The sequence below is a fragment of the Takifugu rubripes genome, chromosome 16, assembly GCF_901000725.2.
Source record: "Takifugu rubripes chromosome 16, fTakRub1.2, whole genome shotgun sequence".
In the NCBI taxonomy this organism is placed as follows: Eukaryota; Metazoa; Chordata; class Actinopteri; order Tetraodontiformes; family Tetraodontidae; genus Takifugu; species Takifugu rubripes.
Genome location: NC_042300.1, coordinates 6,662,725 through 6,682,231, shown reverse-complemented (window position 1 = coordinate 6,682,231; position 19,507 = coordinate 6,662,725). Strand labels below are relative to the sequence as shown.

The 19,507-nt window shown below is 50.8% G+C and overlaps 2 protein-coding genes and 1 long non-coding RNA gene across 3 annotated transcripts; 2 read left to right on the top strand and 1 right to left on the bottom strand.

The window, feature by feature from the left end:
- The first annotated feature begins 57 nt into the window (after positions 1–57).
- slc25a47a (solute carrier family 25 member 47a) lies at positions 58–4,323 on the top strand. The gene is made up of 6 exons (XM_003971602.3): positions 58–227; positions 912–955; positions 1,034–1,105; positions 1,288–1,467; positions 1,539–1,803; positions 2,138–4,323. Exons 1-6 carry the CDS (start codon positions 191–193, stop codon positions 2,449–2,451), a joined length of 912 nt encoding a protein of 303 aa, XP_003971651.1. The 5' UTR covers positions 58–190; the 3' UTR covers positions 2,452–4,323.
- An 869-nt stretch (positions 4,324–5,192) lies between these two features.
- LOC115253053 (uncharacterized) lies at positions 5,193–16,966 on the bottom strand. Its single transcript, XR_003891379.1, has 3 exons — positions 10,811–16,966; positions 10,260–10,379; positions 5,193–10,188 (listed from the first exon to the last, which is right to left on the bottom strand). It is a non-coding gene; the product is annotated as an uncharacterized lncRNA (long non-coding RNA).
- Positions 16,967–18,300: 1,334 nt separating this feature from the next.
- Positions 18,301–19,205, top strand: LOC100191069 (deiodinase, iodothyronine, type III a). The gene is given in 1 exon segment (NM_001136146.1): positions 18,301–19,205. A coding segment is annotated over 1 exon segment (807 nt). The 5' UTR covers positions 18,301–18,343; the 3' UTR covers positions 19,151–19,205.
- The last annotated feature ends 302 nt before the right edge of the window (positions 19,206–19,507 follow it).

Below are 19,507 nucleotides of genomic sequence, written 5' to 3'. Positions count from 1 at the left end.
CTCCTCAAACTCAGTGAGTTTTGGGACAGCCAATAGGAACCTTCCTTATTGAGGAGTGGCCAACACTGGTTTCAAGCCACGCCTACCCTAAGAGTGATGTAACACTCAAGGTTACTGTCATGCAGACATACTAAAAGATGGTTGGGTTCGTATCAAGCCGGCTTTTCTTTGTCAGTAGAGGTTTGACAGGATGCACATCGCTGATTTTGTGTCAGGATCGCTGGCAGGTAACAGCCGACACCGGTGTTGAGCTAGTGTTAGCACGGGTTGTTAGCCAGCCGGCTGCTACATAACTATGCTGCAGGTTCATCAACATTATCTCTGTTTTTCCGTCCCGATTTTTAGCTGAAAACACTGATCACATTGAAATTAAGATGGAAAATGTTTCCGAATTTTGCATAGAAGATGCGTTTTTATCTTTACTAGTATATATGTCAGTAGCCGAGAGAGCTAAATTTTCACATTAAATAATTGTTTACTCAGGGGTAGATCATTTATAAGATGGTTGTTGAGTCACACGTGAATGTTCAGTATTTTAGTAGAGCAAAATTCAAATGTGAACGTGTGGGTGATTGACTTTAAATAATTAAAAGTGTTCCAGAGAATTATAAATATTAATTTCTTCCTCACAAATTCAGTTGCTGTAAAATAAATGGGCCAGTGTGTCACATTAGAATAAAGAAAATCTGATTCTTTCTGTTGTAACAAATATCTAATGCAAAGTGCCTTTCAAACTACTAACTCACGATGGAAAACCTCTGCAGATAGAACCAGTTAGCATTGGCAGCAACACTAAAAATCACGTTATATTCATGTTGTTGTTAAAAGTGAGATGATTACTGGTTTTTATCACAAGCAAGTGATTAAAGCGCTGGAATCTTTGTGTTTATAGTGTTGTCTTTAACACTCAGGGGGCATCGGAGTCGTTGTGGGCTACCCTCTGGACACTGTGAAGGTACACTAATGGACATCCTGCGATAGACGTCTAACAAATCAACGTCGTTTTGATTTCATGTCCTTTTATCTTCAAAAGGTGCGAATCCAGACTCAGAAACAGTACTCAGGAGTATGGCAGTGTGTCGAAACCACGTTTTCAAAAGAAGGGGTAGGTGCCCTCTCCATGAATAGAAAGTGCAGAAGCTGGAATAAGATCGTGCTCCATGTGGTCCCAGCCAGTCGGCGCATTTCCAACGGGAACATTTGGAGTCGCCTCTTCACCCTTTAAGATGCTCCAACGCTTGATTCACCTGTCACGTTTTTGTCGTTCTCCTCGCTGCTGTTTTGAAGGTGAAGGGCTTCTTCAAAGGCATGGCCCTGCCGCTCACCACCGTCTCCATGACTTCCTCTGTGGCGTTTGGCACCTACAGGAACTGTCTGCACTGTCTGAGCCAGGCACGCGGAGCCGGCGGCGGCCCCAATACCAAGATGGAAGTCTTCCTGTCAGGTCTGGCGGGGGGGGTAGCCCAGGTACGGCTCACGGATAGAGATGTGTCATGTTTGGAATGTAAAATCATGTCTGATTACTGCCCTCCCAACAGATATCAGTGATGGCCCCGGGTGATATCGTGAAAGTGCGTCTGCAGTGTCAGACGGAGTCCAAGAAAGGAGCCACGAACACGTCCAAACCCAAGTACCGAGGCCCAGTCCACTGCCTGCTGAGCATCCTCAAAGAGGACGGGGTCAGAGGTCTCTACAGGGGAGCTCTCCCGCTCATGCTGAGGGACGGCCCGTCCTACGCCGTTTACTTCCTGATGTACAGAACCGTCTCCGAGCTCCTGACAGACTTTGGCGAGAAAAAACCCAGTGAGTGCGGAGGGAAACGGCAGGAAGGCACGTGGGGAAGCAGCTGTAGTCATAAGTCAGCTGTTAAAATGGAACACCACGTGTCCCGTCATGTGACCTTTACCATTCACGTCCCAAATCTGGGACGAGACTGAACAACAACATTGTCATCACGCAAGTGCTGCGTAGGAAGTGTTTTCAATGGCAGCGTTTTGCATATGAAGACATCTCTAAACTATATATTCTATCATTTATATATAAACTGCTGCTCCAGATATGCTAGATCCCAGGCAGGCAACGAATTTAACATCAAACATTTGATGGTTGATTTTCCTGTGTTGTCTGGTCTGTCTAGGCTGGATCGGCGTGATGTTTGGCGGGGCGGTGGCGGGCATGTCGGCCTGGACGGTGGGGACGCCCATGGACGTGGTGAAGGCCCGTCTGCAGATGGACGGCCTGCTGGGGAAGAAGCAATACAGAAATTTTTTCCACTGTCTCACTAAGACGCTGAGGACAGAGGGAGTCGGGGTGTTCTTCAGGACCTTGGGCCTCAACTATGTCAGGGCCGTCCCTGTCAGCATGATGGTGTTCCTGACCTATGAGGTCATCACCGCATTCCTCCAAACTAGTTCTGATAACACGGACACGCCCCCCGTCGGCTTTGAATAGCAGCAGCCGCCCACTCTTCTCTTAATAATGTTTGCTTTTACATATGCTCTGTTTGATGCTGTTACCTCCACCATTGGTAATATTTCCCACGCTCATAAGCTAATTTGGACCAACCGCCTCTTCCGCCACTAGATGGCGCCCTCGTCCATCTTGTGCGTTACTTCTGTTACACTTGACGGCGATCAAAGGTCTTTGCAAACAAAACTGCATTCATGTAGTAGTTGCCTGTCGAACATTTAAGCCTGAAAGCACTATTCTATTCTGAAGGTATGGATTACCAGCAGCACAGTTTGCACCCCCGACACTACCTGGAACCATAAACACGATGGTGTGTCTCAGGAGGACAAGTTGTGAAACAACACATATCAGTCACCAATTTTAAGTTATTTATAATTTATTACAGTCAATGTTTGTCTTGCCTGCCGGCAAAATGACTCAACGCTTTCAACGGATTAAAAGGGAAAAAGAATCCAAAATGGCTCAAGAAAAGAGATGATTGCGTTTTTGCGATGCTCCGGGTTGCGGAGGGACTTTGACCTTTGGCCTTCCAAGCAGAAGGGAGTTGCGGTAAATGTTTGGGCTTGAGTTATCATCTTTAGAATATCGCTGACATTTCCATGTGAGAGATTTTTCACTTATTTATTGAATTTGTGACCGATGTGCTGACGCGCCTTCCCCAATTAAAGCAGTAAATCAATGGCTATTTTCTATCGAGGAGTGAAGCTCAAAGTAGAGGTAGAAGAGTTAAATAACCAGTAAAACCCTGAACAAATCACAAGTATTTGACTGGTCTGCATAAATGTAAAGGGCTGATTCACGACGTGATCACGTGATTTAGCGACAAGGCCTCAGAATCATTTAGTTGCCTTTCATACAAAAACTCTACGGATCAGTTTGTTGGTGCATGTTTTAAAATCGCTGACAATCCAGGCAGCACCCATGACCGACGTCTTATCATGTTTTTGTGTTGTTACACCCGACAACAGGACGAGTGTCATATTTACGCTGAGCGTCACAGCTGTTAATCCCAGTGGAGACAAAAATGCAGTATACAGGTACAAAAGAGACATCAAAGGGGAGAAATTAGCAGGGGAAAATCGGACATCTGAGGCAACAAATCCTCAGCCTGGAGTGATCACCTAAACTCCGGAGCCGGCTCGCCCGATCACCGGGTTCCCTCCGTTAAGGGAAGTCGCTCTGCGTCTCTAATGACGATCAGATCGAATTCAGTCAACAAGGTGACACGGAAACGCTGATAAATGCACCAAAATGTGGAATCGTGTCCTTTTTAATCGTGTCGGAACATGCTGAAGCTGGGAGAGGTCATCATTGATCTCACAGCCAACTTTTGCAACCGAACACAAGCGTTTAGTTTCAGCCGGAGTGCTCCAAATCTGATGTTTAGGGTAAACAACAACAGAAAAGAGCCAGTTTTCCTTCACTGAGGGAGATAATTCTGTTATTCTGTTGGAGGGGGGGCAAAAGAAATCCGATTATCCAAATATCAAGGGGAACATTTTAAAAGCTGGACCGTCGCAGCTCCTCCGCGCGCCTGCTGTGCATGGAAGGGAGTTCTATAAATCACTAAATAACTGAGTTTTAGCGTGCAGGAGCGAAGGGTCACGCCTCTGTGGCAGTTCCACACCAGTGCCGGCACAAACCAAAAGCACACTCGCTGAAATTCTGAGAATTGCCCTGAATGTTTCCTTTGTGTGCTGATAATTAAACCCTGCATGTTTGTATTCTTTTACGCAACCTGCACAATTATTCACAATTATGAAACCAGCCATGCTCTTAGTTTGTAAAATTCCATTTAATGAGTTTTCACAATTTCTGTATTATTTGCGTACATGCACACGAGCTAAAGGAGAAAACACACACACAAACACACGAGATGTGATGGAAACATGTCAACTGTTCTAGTCTCGGCTGCGCATCACGCATGTTAAATAAGTTTTGTCAGACGGATCAAATCAAAAAGCGGATCATAAAGATGAAAGCGGCTGGGAATAAAGAAGCAGCGCCGGCATTTCCATAAACAGATCAGTGGGATGAGGCGCAGCGCATGATTCACATCACAGCAGCCTCTCATGTCTTTATTCCCTGTCAGAGGGAGGGAAACTTCCGGCGCCGGGGTTCGAGCAGCTGCGGAAGGTTCACAGCTTCCGTTTGTTGTCATGCATCAGTCCTTCCCCCCCCCCCTTCCCTTGCACCAATTGCCGTTTGGGCTATTTTCGGAGCTCTGCGCTCCCCTGGTGGTGACGTGTGCTGCTGGGTAAAACTGCAGCTCCAGCGGTTGGGATGGTTGGATGGATGGATGGATGGATGGATGGATGGATGGATGGATGGATGGATGGATGGATGGATGGGTGGATGGATGGATGGATGGATGGATGGATGATGGATCGGTGGGATGGATGGATGGGTGGATGGATCGGTGGATGGATGGATGGACGGATGGATGGATGGATGGATGGATGGATGATGGATCGGTGGGATGGATGGATGGATGGGTGGGTGGGTGGGTGGATGGATGGATGGGTGGACGGATGGATGGATGGAGGGAGGGATGGATGGATGGACGGATGAACGGATGGACGGATGGATGGATGGATGGATCGGTTGGTGGATGGATGGATGGATGGATGGATGGATCGGTTGGTGGGTGGATGGATGGATGGATGGATGGATGGATCGGTTGGTGGATGGATGGATGGATGGATGGATGGATCGGTTGGTGGATGGATGGATGGATGGATGGATGGATCGGTTGGTGGATGGATGGATGGATGGATGGATAAAAACACAGCAGTGGCAGCAAAACTACTGATTGACAGGTGATTACTCCTGTAGTACCAGATGAAGCCGTGTGAGGGCGCTGTTGTTCTTCCTACGCTTGGCTCCAGCTGACGCGCACATAAACAGCTGACGCCAGTCCAAAACACTCTCCAGCTGAAGGGTTTTGCGTTGTTTGTTTGTTTTCCTTTCTGCACATTTATGCTATGGGGATTTGCGCCGTGCTTGAACATGTCCATAGGTCTGCAGCTAATGTGAATACTGAGACGTTCCTGTCACCAGTGAACAAGAAGAGGCACGTTTGACTCTAACCTAAAGAGCTCTCCCTCTTTCACAAGTGTTGTAGGTGGATGGTGTGAAGGCATCTATGATATATTACAGCTTTATTCTGATCATAATAAGGCAAAGATCAAGATATATTCTCAATAATAAGCGTTATCTTTGACCCAGGATCTAAATAATGCTTTTGTCGTCTTTTTAAAAAAAATTCACATCATTGGTGCGTGCGAGGCTGGTCCCAGTTGGTCCTCATGGGAGTCCGGGACTGTTCTGGATCGGCTCCAGGTGAGTTTTCTTAAAGCCTGCACCTAATTCAAAACCAAACATTCTGAGCTTGCGTCTGTCACGAATGTCAAACACTGCTGCTCTCATTGGGACAGGATCTTGACGAAGAGGCCGCAGCTGAATGGAGGAAGTGACCTGATCTGAACTGGAGGCTGCAGATCGTGAGAAAAGACAGCGAGCAGAGCGCTCGGAACCAGACAACGACCTGGGCTGAACATGCAAATGTAAGAGGTTAGGATAAAGCAAAGGAGGGAAGGAAGAATCTGTCCTGCCGCGCTGGGGGCTGAGCTGTGGTGACACGCTGCTGCAACACTGGAGGGTTCAGAGCAGGTCAGTCACACCCAGACATGCAGGAGATTAGAAACTCACCACTAGCAGAGTCAGACCTTTGTGCGCTGCCAACCACTGCCCGCGCATTAAATCCATACTGCTCTCATTTAGTCGGGTGGGAAGCCTGCTCCCAAACAGTGTTAGGATGTGTGAAATAAAGGGAATTAGTCAAAAGTGCAAATAGGAGAAACAACAGGGGTTCGGGAACAAGAATAGAATGTTATATATTCCCCTTGTTTATCTTTCCTCAGTTAATTATTAGAACAAAGCTCATTAGCAGCAGGCATCAGAGGATTTCTGTGAAAGAACGCAGTTCAGCGGCAAGAATTCCGTCATTATGCTTCCCTTTTGTCCTCTCGGGAGTAAAGTGTAAACCGAACTAACTTTTTTGTGTGTGTGTGGGGAGGGGTTCGTTCACAAAGTGCCCGATTGTTGCATTAGCGAGCGCCGTGGCCTCCGGCGTCCTGCAACATTCCTGCTGCATTACATGAGCAAAGTCCACAGAAGGGCAGCAAAGATAAGGAGGGTTAGCCAGGTAACGCCTGCGGGATAAAGCGGGCCGCACGCAGACGGCGGCGCCATTCATCAGTCGTGAAGCACATCTGGGGTGATCCCTTTGGTCCACTTCAGCCGGGTTTTCCCTGTTCCCTCAGCGCCGTTACAGATGACAGATGTGAGAACCTGGCTGATATCAAACTGTCCTCCAGCTAATGGCGACGTTTGCTTCGCCTCTGATGCGTTCGTGTCTCTTTAAGCCTCTGATGCCTCAGCGATGCTCTTGTGTACAAAGGGCAGAAACAACGTACATGACAGTTTGCTTCTGTGGGACCTGACAGCGTTAAAGTTAAACACGGGGGAGGGGCGGACCTGTACATTAAACAACCACCTATGGAAATCATTAGCGGAGGTAAACGTCCACCTCGGGTCTCTGTCAACGCTGACCTTTTATTGCTGCAATCCCATGAACCCAGGAGGATGCTGGGAGTCGTCACAAAGGAGCCCACATGAGGGGCCAAATGTGAGCGGTTCTAGTCTACATTGTTAGCATCGCGGCTAACCCCACATGAATGACTGATTCTCTTTTTAGAGGGGAGGGTTAAAAACTATTCCCGGATCTTAAAAGAAACAAAGCATCAATCAACACTTTGAACGCTGAAACCTGCTTTCGCTCTTATCCAAGCCCCGGCAGCAGCGATGCTATCAGCCCCGCTACCAAACGCACCTCCGTTTCAAAGTCAGAACTTGGCCTGACGTCGGTGGAAAGTCGAGTTTGACTTTTGGAAGCTGCCTAAAATTCCTGTCATTAATGTCAGCGTTGGCCCCTCCCGGTGGGATCGGCACCAGACGCCACAGCGGGAGGCAGAAGAGTCACATTCAGGTGACTAACATCCACTGTTATATGTGCGGTTCCACGTGTGTCAAAAACACACATGATGGATGGCATCATTAGTCATTCTGCTCTGTTTTGGGCAAGAAGAGCAGCCACACACACACACACAAACACACACACGCACACACACACACCCGAGGTTGTTGATGAATAACATTGTTTTTACATTTCTTGGCGCTGGTGATGACTCACGCTTTCACCATTTCATCTCTTACGGTCGGAAGGGCGACTCTTGAGACAGCGCCGCCTCGGTGTTCCTCAGCTCCGCTCTGATGCGGACATCGTGAAGCTGCGTTCGTTTTCACGTACGCCCACGGAACGCTCAGACGCTCTGCTTTCAGTGGGGACGGGCTCCCTAGGCGCTCCGGCTGTTACCTTCACCCGCAATAAAGAAGCAAAGAAGCTGAACCGTGTCAGACTGGAGGTGGAAATTAAGCCCGTTCGGCTGATCGAGGGGCGCGGATCCGCTTTAGCGTATCCACGGCGCCGTGGGAAAAATGTTGACAGGTGAGGGCCTCGATTCGCCATCGTGTGCCTCTGCTGCGCTGGAGGCCGGATCAAGACGATTTGTCACATGAACCTCTAAAAATAGGCACTTTTGGCCAACACTCCTGTTGCATTGACACGCTCGACGCCGTCAGACATGTTTGAGGTCAGCGGAAGTGTCGCCGCAGGTTGGGGGTTCTAGACGAAACCCCGGGTTCAAAAAGGTCCACAAAGGGTTCGGGGCTCTCCCCGTGCTCCTGAATGCATCGTTTTAGCGCCGCCGTTGACGACCAATTGAACTTTTGCTCTTTTTTCCAACCTAAAACAGAACCGTGGAGCTGCAGGCGCCACCGATGTAGGTTAAACGCCGAGAGCGGGTCAGACGTACCACAGCAGGCCGGGCCTATAAACCCAAAGCTTTGTTATTTGCATACCAGCAAACAGTCGGTTAAGACTGAAAACCTCCTCTTCTCCTCTGAACATGTGCAGCTCTGTGAAACTGGGCCTGGGCTGCAGCCAGAACCATCTGTGCTGGAGTGGGGGGGGGGTCTTATTATTCTTAATGATTACTTTTCCCCCGTTTTGGCAGAGCTAAGGACAAACATCAATGCTGATTGACTTTGACTAAATGAATTAGGTGTGGGGGGGTTTAGTCCCACTGGGCTCTCTGGATGAACCTTGCTCAGGCGTCCCCGTCCGACCTCTGCTGCTATCGCCCGTTTGAACGTACAAGCCTGTTTTTTTTCTTTCTTGCACTCCACATTTTTCATTTATGAGACCACCTACTCCAGCCTCATTAGGGGGGAAACACACACAGGCTTTTAAGCAGCAGAAAACCGGACCTTGGATACATAAATGACCACAGACACATGTGCTGACAAGAGGCACGTGCAGATTTTGTTGGGATGGGGGGGGGGGGGGTGTCAGAGTACACCTGCCCACTTCGAATACCTGACCAGGCTTTGTTGGCTGCACCCTGCAGGAAGATTGTGTGTAGCTTTACGGGAGCCTAGAGTCTGAGTCCCAGAGAAACAGGAAGAAACCAGGAGCAGGACCAGGCTCATCAGGGTGGTAGTGGTTCCGGAGGGGAAGGGGGGGTGACTCCTGCTAATGGGATCTTTTACACCTGAGCTACAAAGTCCTGCAAAGTTAAGCTTCAAGCAGCCGCTAAAGCCGGAACCACAGCCACACTGTGCACAGTGGTCCCTAAACTACGGCCCTTGGGCCGGACACAGCCCGCCTCCACATGTGGTCTGGCCCCCTGAACAATACCAAAAAGCATTTTGATTTTTTTTCATATATGTGTATTTGTATTTGATAATAAAGTTGGACTTTAGAGACTGCTCATATGAGTCATTTAAGTAAGAGATTCTGCTCTGACAACCAAGCTGAACTTGGACCTGTTAAGACAGAAAGTTTATATTCTATGGACTTTTTTTATGTGAAGAAACCAGAGAGGGTTATTTGGTTATTATTTATTTCATTAATAGTGTTATTTATTTCCTGACTTTTGTTCTGTGGAGAATCCAGAAAGCTTTATCTGATTGTGCTTTCTTGAAAACAATACATTTTTACGTCTCGGCACTCCTGCAATCCTCACACTTTTTCTGTTACAAACTGACCCCGGCCCCTTATCAGAGAAGGGAAAAGTTATGTGGCCCTCACAGGAAAAAGTTTGATGACCCCTGATGTAGCATGTTGCTAACGCCGACGCTCACCCTGTGTGTTTGTGCAGCTGATATCTGCTGGTCAACACTGTTCAGACAGTTTCCCCTAATTTGACAAAAGGATCCTTCCACTTGATTTGTGATGCGGCAAAGCTTATGTAGTTCCTCTGCTCAGATTTGGCCGTCCCACTAATTGCTGTCACGTTCCCGTCACTCGGAATGAATCACTTTTGTCGATTGTGTTCGGAATAATGCCGGCTCACTTTTCTTCAGGGACCGGCACCAAGCCGAAGTGGCACCGGGGGGAGCGCGGGTCAAGAAACAGCAATGAACGCTAGCGAAGTTGTGCAATCGCCCATACGAGCTACAACAACGAGCCGCGTTCATGCGAAGAAGCTGGCGGGGACGAACTCGACGCGATTGTTAGCACTCGGTGTAGAAATGATACCCCAACTGTTGCCACAGCTGCAGCTCCAGGCCCATTCAGATGTTCTGCCAAGTTCCCTGAAACAACCCGAGAAGAATTGGTGGTGAAACGTACATCCGCTTCACGTGCGAGAGCTTTGGCTACTTACACTGAATGTCGGCCACAGGTGATTTGTGGTGAACGCAGTCAATCTACACAACAAGCACGTCAGGCAGGATTCCGCTGCATCGGTTGTCAGGTTCTGAGCTCCTGACAGTCAAATCTCTGGCTGAAGGGCAGATGGATTTACATTATGTGTTCACACCCAACTACGGATTACATTTCTGCTTTTGTGTTCACTTTTATGAGCACTTCCATTGAACAACACATCGACACCGACACTCGATTCAGGCTGACGTCTTAGTGGGTTTGTTTAAAAAGAGAGAGATTTTCTTAATTGGGGCAGTGAAAGTGGCGACATTTTTAATCAGATTACGGGGCCGCTGTAATCAGGATTAATTCCTGTTTCTTATTAATTGCGTATTATATTTGGAGTTTCATTAAAGCTTTTTAACAGAAAACAAGAGAATCTCACAGGTTGGATCTGCGGGTGGTGGGGGGGGGGGGGGGAGATTTGAGTCAAATGTGACTAAAATGAATCAGGCAAATCAATTAATCAGGATCAACACTTTAATTCTGACAGTCATTAACAACACCCACCTTAACTATTAAGAGCCTCAACAGCCGTTGGTTCATTAAGGGCCCCGACAGCAGACTGAGCTGGACGTAAACCCCCCAATATGGGGCCCGCCCTCCGTCGTTTGTCTTCATTTGTTGGGTTCTTTTGACGGGTCCGGGTGAATCATAGTTGTGCTTGTCAGCAGGTTCTGGGCTCTTGCTCAGGGCGTAAAGATCACATGTCACCCACATATGGCGTCTGGGAGGAACGCCGCCTCCCATCAACGCGATCAGAGTGTAGATTTATGCCTGAATTGGAGCGTCCACGGCCAGCGGCGGCCTCCTCCCCCGTCCCTGCACCTGCGTGACGGAAGGCTCTCAGAGCCTCTGACCAGAGTCACCAGTTAACAGCATTAAAACAAGCCTCGGTCTGTTGCGCCACCATTAATGACACCTGAGTGCTTCACAACGGGCAGCTACAGGTCAGCCCGCCCTCCCCGATGCATCATTCAGCCCCGGAGCTTCTCACGTCAGAGCCAGGGGGGCTGTTCCCACCACACTTATTTGTGTACTCTTCAGGGTCATTTCAGGTGAATTGATCGCTTGTTGTGGTGACACGGCCACATTGTGTCAATAAAGGACACGGCCACCAACAAAGAAATTAACACGGGGTCGTGTCCTCATCGCTGGCTCGAACCCTCCCTGCTGGATCCAAAGCCCCAACAGAGGGGGGAAGGGGGGGGGGGGGGCAGGAAACAATGGAATACCACAGCACACCAAGCACCATTAAGAATGTGCTCTAATTTGTAGAAAGAGGCATTTTTTAATGAATCCTTGCAGCACAACAGGCCTGAGAGATGACTAAACGTGGCCGAGACCTGCAGGAGAAGCCGGTGGAGAGGCTGCGGAGCGTGAGCAGGGCGAGGAGCAGACAGGACGGGTTAGAGACAGGAGGAGGAGGACGAGAGGACCCCGGTGGCCGCTGCTCCCACGTCCCTGCCGCACATAAGGTCGCGGCACGTGCACATCAGTGCACAGATAGCTGCGGGAATTCCACACTTATCATTTAACAGCTGTGCGGCGGTCCGGAGATGAAGGCCAGCGCGCGGCGGTCGCGCCTGGACCCGGAATCTGGGAACCCGCAGAGTTCAGAGGAGGTGACGAGCGCCCTCAGCAGAGGGAGTCAGCTGAGGTGACGTGGAGATAATGAACAAGCAAATCTCCCAAACGGGATTGTCTACTCTCATAAACGCCGCTACGGCGGGGCAGAGGGTGTCATAATGAGCGTCTGATGCAAGCAGTGACTCATCTGCAGCTGTAGCTTCTGAACGCTTTTATTCCCTCCGTGGAAAAGTTCGATGTGTGACGCTTGAAAGGAAGTTTTATTTGTGCTATAAGTCCCGCTGAAAAGGGTATTGTGCTCCGAGAGACGGTTAAGCCAGCGCTGCCAACCGCTTTTATTTACCTGCAGAGAAGCTTGACTGGCACAGTTTTGAGGCAAATCGCTCGTATCAACCGCGCACGGACTCACGCATGCAGCCGTGGCCCTGACGTGACTTTAGGTAGCAAGAAGGACAGCGGAGAACAAGGTCCTCTAATGTCCCCTGTGCATCACCATTCATAGTTCATGTTTATGGTTAACTCAAGGTTTTGCAGGTCCTTAAGCTAGATGCATGCTAGGCTATGGCTAATATGAGAGGGGAAGAAAGTGTTTCTCAAATTGTCAGTTGTCTTTTAATAAGCGTCTTCCTGGTGACAGGACGTGACCGTGAACACAGAAGCTGATGTGGCAAAAACATCTGTAAATGAACAATGTTGTGGACAAGCAGTTAAACTGTAAAAACAATATTTTTCTGTAAAAACCGCCCTCACGTATCACACCTTTGACCTCAACGCCACGTCCACCTGTGCTCCCTCCCCGCAGGACGCCCTGTCTTACAGATACTGGCGCGTGATAAACTCGTTACCCTGCGCCGCATTTTGAAACCGTTCAGAGATAAGATACGCAACGCGGGCCAGGTGGGAGGAAAAAGCCGCCCCAGACGGTTGCAAGGAAGTGCACGATTATCCAGTAAGGACAAAGATCGATTATCAAGAAGAAAAATCGAATCAGAAGTCCAGAGACGGGCGTCCAAATGCTACGCTAACTGGTGGTGTTGTCAGTCCCTTTCCTCGCTTTGTTCCAGGACCAATGTCTGACCCAAGGAAGGAGAAGTTCCAGCGGCGGTCCCGGGAACCGGAACAGGCCAGATGTTCAGGCCAGCCCGCTGTGACGCGGCGCCGCTTCAGAAGGTTCCTCACCCGCACGTCGGTAGAGGATTGCATAACTAACATCAACAAACACAAAATGTACTAGCTGGATTCGGGCAAACGAGAGGGTGGCGGGCAAACAAGCACGGACACGCAGGCACGTGCGCGGAGCGTATCGTGACCCGCTCACAGGTCTAACCTGTTGGAGTGCTTCAAAAGGGAAATCCAGGTCACAGTCGGCCATAAAGGCTTTTATGCTGCCTGATGATGGAAAGACTCACCTGAGATGAACTGCATCACATCGTCCTCGGCGTGGTGCTGGCGACGAGTCCGTCCTGTAATTCGATTCGTTCAAGGTTTTCCCGTGAGGTCAGGGTGGAGAATCCCAATGCTGACCCCTGAGGGATCTGAAGGATCCCAATCAGTGCGATTATGAGGCCCATTTCCTGCGCCAGAGGTCAGAGTGCAGCTCCCGGCTCCCCCTCTCGTCTCAGAGGAGATCTTTGGCTCCCTTCCGAGGTGGTGAGGCCACCAAATGCTCCTCTCCGTCCCTAATCCCCGCAGCCTGTTTTCGTGGTAGCAGCTTGCTATTTCCGTGCCGTTGATCAGGCTTATTGCTGCTGGCTGTTTTATATCAAGCTTGGAAGCACCCCGACGGTGCTTACTGTAGTCCGATCAGAACCATTACCCAAGACCGATGTGACGCAACACCCCTACGACGTCTCCTGGAATCGTGCGAGTGGTCCGGTGTTGGGCGGCAAGTGTTTGACTGTACGTCATCGTCCAGCAAAGAAAACAGCAAATAAAAAGTGTTTTGTTCTCCCTTCAAACCTTTGGACACTCCATATTTTTGTTTCCCCACAGATGTCCTATTTGCGCGGTCTTTTCTGGGTTCTGGTTACATATTGACAGCCCAACAACTGGGCGACTGTTTACCCGAGGGGGGGCTTGCGTGGCCGAGTCGGTATTGTTGTCGTCATTAAGAACACACAATTGCCTGTTTCTTTGACGCTCAGCAATGAAAGCCGGTCGTAAAGTTGTTTTTGACCCAGTTTCCGCGGGTTTCTACCTGGCTGGAGAATTAAAGCGGCACCAGCGCTCCCAGTAAAACAGTTAATACCATTTAGCCTTAGAATTCAGCTTTTTTTCCCTCTCCCCCTCCCACATAATCAAAGATATGTCGCTCTAGGATGACCCGATAACACGTCTCCGTGGGGTGGTCGGGAATACGGGAACAGTCGGAGTTTTCTCCCGCTGTGGTGAATCAGTAACTGGTTCTGCACCTCCCGCTTCCTCAGCCAGCTGGCCTCGCTGCTTCTCCGAGACGGGCTTGCCTTAGGTGACCCGGGATTTACTGCGCAATCTCTGCTTCCACCCCCCCCACTAGCTTCACTGAAAGCCTGCCGTTAGGTCTTTAAAAAAGGTTCTGCCTGGGCCCGGGTGGCAGCAGCTGAGCCAGAATGGAGAGTGATGTAACTGGTCCAATCACAGGCGCTCCCAGTTCTTACTGGTGTGAATGCAACACGAGAGAAAACTAGTCCTTGATGGGGGTTTTTGCAGGTACGCAGCCGCTATGGCTGCATTCCTACACCTCCTCGGCGGGGGAGCGTTGCTATAACAACCGGCTCAACCCGGGATGTGCGGCGTAGCGCAGATTAGCAACCATGATCACTGAATTCTTCTCTTTCACTCCTTTCATCCTGTGACAAATGAATTTTAAAGTAAGATTGCGTAACAGAGAGCGGAGGGGTGTGTCTCCACGGTAACGGCAGCATAGACATCCTCCGACTCCGTGTGACTGTGAGCTCTTCGGGGTTCATCTCTCCTTTGATTTTAGAATGACGCCAAAGGTCGGCAGCGCCGGGCGACCATAGAAAGGTGATCCATTTCCATCCATTTTTAAAAGGGGAGCGCCTGTGAAAACCTGCCTTTGAGATCAAATATGCAGCCGCAAACTAGCGACGAGGTCCGCTGACACTTCTGGAGGTTTAGTCGCTTTTGAATCTTGAGAACGGCTCCAAGAGCCGTCAGGTCCAGACTGGACCAGCTCTAAAGGAGCCCCATCAGTAACAGCAGACGGGATCATTTAGTGATTCTGAGCCCTGATCAACTCGCCCGCTTGGGACTCAGCTAACAGCTTGTCTTGGTTCCACGGAGCTAAAGGTCAAGAACTTCTGGCCTGCCCTCGCGCTGGGGGAGAACCAGAAAATGACCCCGCTGCTTTTTGCTGTGAAATCCCGGCGGACGCAGCAGAGCAGCAGTGTCCCCGGGGAGGGCGAGGTTCGGTTTATTGGTAAATGCAGCTCTAAGAGCGAGTTGGTGAGGAGGATTGACCCGGATAACCGATGAACCGCTGTAACCTGCCACTGAATCTCTCCCCAGACACCGCCAAGCCACTTTTCCAGGATTTCAAGCACACTGCTGGTAATTTTGAACTGAAAGTGGGCCTTCTTATACTGGTTTTGGAACCAAGCAATAAGCTCTTGAAGCACGTTAGCTTATTTCCTTAGCTGCTCTAAATCGATGAGGGGACTTCAACACTATTTAGGTCTTACCCCACAATGCAGCTTATGCTACGTTCTAACCTAAACAGGCCTAATGGGGCTCCAGTAAGTGGGAATTGACCTGGTTCTGGAGGAGCCGAGGAGCCACAGCGCGACGCCGACAGAAGGTGCAGACGAACGCGCTGACTCTCGCCGCCGGGGCGGCGGGCTGGTCGCACAAAAGGAGCCGGTGAGCCGAGGTGATGTAGCGGTTCCAGCAGGGGCTCCATTGAACCGCAGCCGACCAGACGGATTAGCCTGAGAGGTGGCGGTTGCTTAGTAACTACAAACCTGCTCAAAATGCTCGACCGACACAAGGGGACGGGGCTCCGTGTGGAGGACGAGCAGCCAACAAACCAGCGCTAACTCTGGATCTGCAGACGGCGCGTCGGGCGACACGTCAAGACAGTCGCCTGAGAGCGGCACGAACAGCTGGGCAAGAATGGCTGCACGTGTGTGTGTGTGTGTGGGAGTGTGGGAGTGTGTGTGGGAGTGTGTGTGGGAGTGTGTGTGGGAGTGTTTCCTACCTGAGTGTTTGCTCAGTCTCCCTCTTGGCTGGATCTCTGCCACATTTAGTGCTTTGCTGCAGGCTCCTTCCAGCTGTCGTCCCTCCCCGCCGCCGTCCTGGTTTGACCCGCGCTCCCGCGCCAACATCCAAGCTGCGTCTGATGAGAGTCGTGGCTACGGCGAGGTGGCCGCCGACGGCGGGGTTCTCCAGATAAATACGGACCTCACATCTTGATAAGGCGTGTGTTTGTGTAAGAAGGCCTTTGACTGCAGGCGCAGGGACGTGTGTGTTTTGGCTGTTGACAGTCTTTGCTGCAGCTAATGAGATTAGGAGTATTTCTGGCCGCCCTGACCACTGGGTCACGAGGCTGAACCTGAGCTGATCTCAGAAGCCCTAATGGTTCTAGGAAAATCACTTTCCGCCCAAGAAAGTGACAGCAGCTAAAAATTCCCTGTAATCCAACACACATGCTGTTTTTAACAGCAGCATGTGGGGAGAAATGAAACTGTCAGTCTGTGTTCCGCTTATGTAATTACTTTTCATTCATTTAAACCAGGAACCGCCTCAGGCGTACTGGTGTTACCTTGTCTTCAGCCACTGTTAAACAGGCACTGAAATTCATTCAAACTGAGCATCTTTACTTATGGAAATGTGTCAATAAAACCAGCAGCTGCAGGGAAAATGGAGGCTAAGACGTAACCTGGTCACGTTGGCCCCCGGGTCCCCACTTGGGTCGACGGGTCAACAGGAACCTCGGAAAATCCTGACCGGTGAAGCAACTTGCAATCCGCTGTGTCCTTCTGACATTCTCTTCCAGAACAACTGCGGAAACCAGCTGCAAAATCCAGGAATCCACGCCAACCCCCCCGGCGGTGGTACCGCCCCTGACCACTAGGGGGCGCGACGTCACTTTGATCAAGAGAGCTAATTAAAACAAAATTAAAAAAAGGCAGACAGAAAATGTGCTCGGGGGGGGGGGGGGGGGGGGGGGGGTGTCACTATAAAGTCAACAGTTCGAGTGCGGGGAAATGATGATCTGCTGCCTCTGCTGTGACTCAACTGTCTGACTCACGTCCACGTTGCGGATGAGCGTCCCCCTTCCGCCGTTTTGGTTCCCCGGGAAGGTCTTTGCTCTTCGGAGACCAGATGTGATCATGTGTTCCACCTCACCGTGCAAAAGTGGCTGACGTCAGTCGCCTGCGTGAAGCACAAACATGTTTCGCCACTTTATCAGACGTCTGGAGGAGCAGGAGAAGAGCACGAGCGGCTCCGTCTCCTGACGCGACCTTATGACCTTCTGTCAAAGACGCGCGCCGCTCAATCGGGTGTGGCCCGGTTCCTCACCCTTCTGGGTAAGTGGGAACCTTCTTCTGGGAAGCCAAAGGATGACTGGAGGTGGTTCACTTTCGTTCTGACAGCCAGGTGTTGCAACTGTTTAACAATCTGTCCAACAACAACAAGAGTGCAACCACAAAATGCGTCCCTGTCCCCGGTTCACCCTGTGTCCCGCTGATTCCACCTCTCTGTTCTGTTAAAAGTGTGTCAATCAAACCACAGAATGAGTTTCTGGGGGTGTTGAACACAAATACAGAGCAAAACAGCACTAAAATCAACAGTTTTAACTGATGGAATTGATCGTCCCCTCCTGCTAATCAATAAGTCATTGATTGCTGTTAAAAAGCAGCACAAATTTGCTGATTTCAGATGATTTTGTTTGTTTGTTTTTACCAGTCGTTCTAGTCGAACATCTTTCTGGTTATCAGCAACCAGAGCCAGACTCAGGGTCTCTGTGGGGGGGGGGGGGGGGGTCGTGATCATGAGTCATCCGGCTCCGGCTCCCATCGCGGTCCGCTTGCGCGCAGCGCCGCCTAGTGGCGACGCTGATCCCGGAGCAAGTGGAGGGTTGTTGGTTTTTTTTTCTTTTTTCTCTCCGGACTCTGAGGTCAGAGGAAGCGCCGCTCCGCCGCCAGTCAAGTTTCCCCGACAGCTGAGCAGACCCACCCGCCGGAGCCTCCATCCGTGCGGAGCGGAGCCTCTCTCGCCCCGCGCCGGAGCCCGGGCTGGGCAGGAGGTAATCCCCACCATGTGAGTGGGCGGCGCGGCACCGGAGGCGTGGTGTTTATGTTTTCTTTTTTCTATTTTCGCCTCATTATTCAAAAGCCGCTGCGCGTATAAAAGGGACAAGTGCGCGCCTTGGATAGTTTTCCCCCCGCTGATGGCCGGGGGTGTCTGAGCTCGCAGCCTCTCTCGTCGGCCGGGTCGCGGGGACAGAAGATGATGCTCGATTCCGGTGGAGTCCAAATGGCAACGGCGCTGAAACACGCCGCCCTGTGCCTGATGCTGCTGCCCCGGTTCCTGCTGACCGCCGTCATGCTTTGGCTCTTGGATTTCTTGTGCATCAGGAGAAAAGTGCTGCTCCAAATGGGGCAGCGGCAGAAGAGCCCGGACGACCCGCCGGTGTGCGTCTCGGACTCCAACAGGATGTTTACGCTGGAGTCCCTCGGGGCCGTGTGGTACGGCCAGAAACTGGACTTTTTCAAATCCGCGCACCTCGGGAGCGCGGCGCCCAACACCGAGGTGATGCTGGTGCAGGAGCGGAGGCAGGTCCGGATCCTGGACTGCATGAAAGGGAAGAGGCCGCTCATTCTCAACTTTGGCAGCTGCTCCTGACCGCCGTTCATGACGCGCCTGGCGGCGTTTCAGCGCGTCGTGCGGCAGTACGCGGACATTGCGGACTTTTTAGTTGTATATATCGAGGAGGCGCATCCGTCGGACGGCTGGGTGAGCACGGACGCGCCCTATCAGATCCCCAAGCACCGCTGTCTGGAGGACCGGCTCCGCGCCGCGCAGCTGATGCTGGCCGAGGTGCCGGAGAGCAACGTGGTGGTGGACAACATGGACAACTCCTCCAACGCGGCGTACGGGGCCTACTTTGAGAGACTTTACATCGTGAGGGACGAGAGAGTGGTGTACCAGGGGGGCAGGGGTCCCGAGGGGTACCGGATCTCGGAGCTGAGGAGCTGGCTGGAGCAGTACAGGAACGACGTGGCGCGTTCCCAAACAGCGGTGCTGCACGTGTAGAACTGTCGCCGTTCGGCGTCCAACTGGTGCAAGAACCTCCACAAATGCTGCTACCGGACGTTCACACAATCTCGGTGTTTTTGTTTGTTTGTTTTTGTTTTCCTTCTTCAGGATTTTGGTGGTGAAAGAGCCGAAAGTCTCTGAGCTCCCGGGCGGGATCCCGACTAGATTCCTGTTTTTGTTGGGGAGGTTTTGGAGAAAATCTGTTCATCCTGAACATTTAGTGATCACTCTATTTTTCTACAATACTAGTGTGTATGTGAGTGTGTGTGTGTGTGTGTGTGTGTGTGTGTACGCGCGCGCGTCGGGGCTCATGTCTTAATCCCGGTGTTTTTGTGAAGTTCGGTTTTTAAAGGG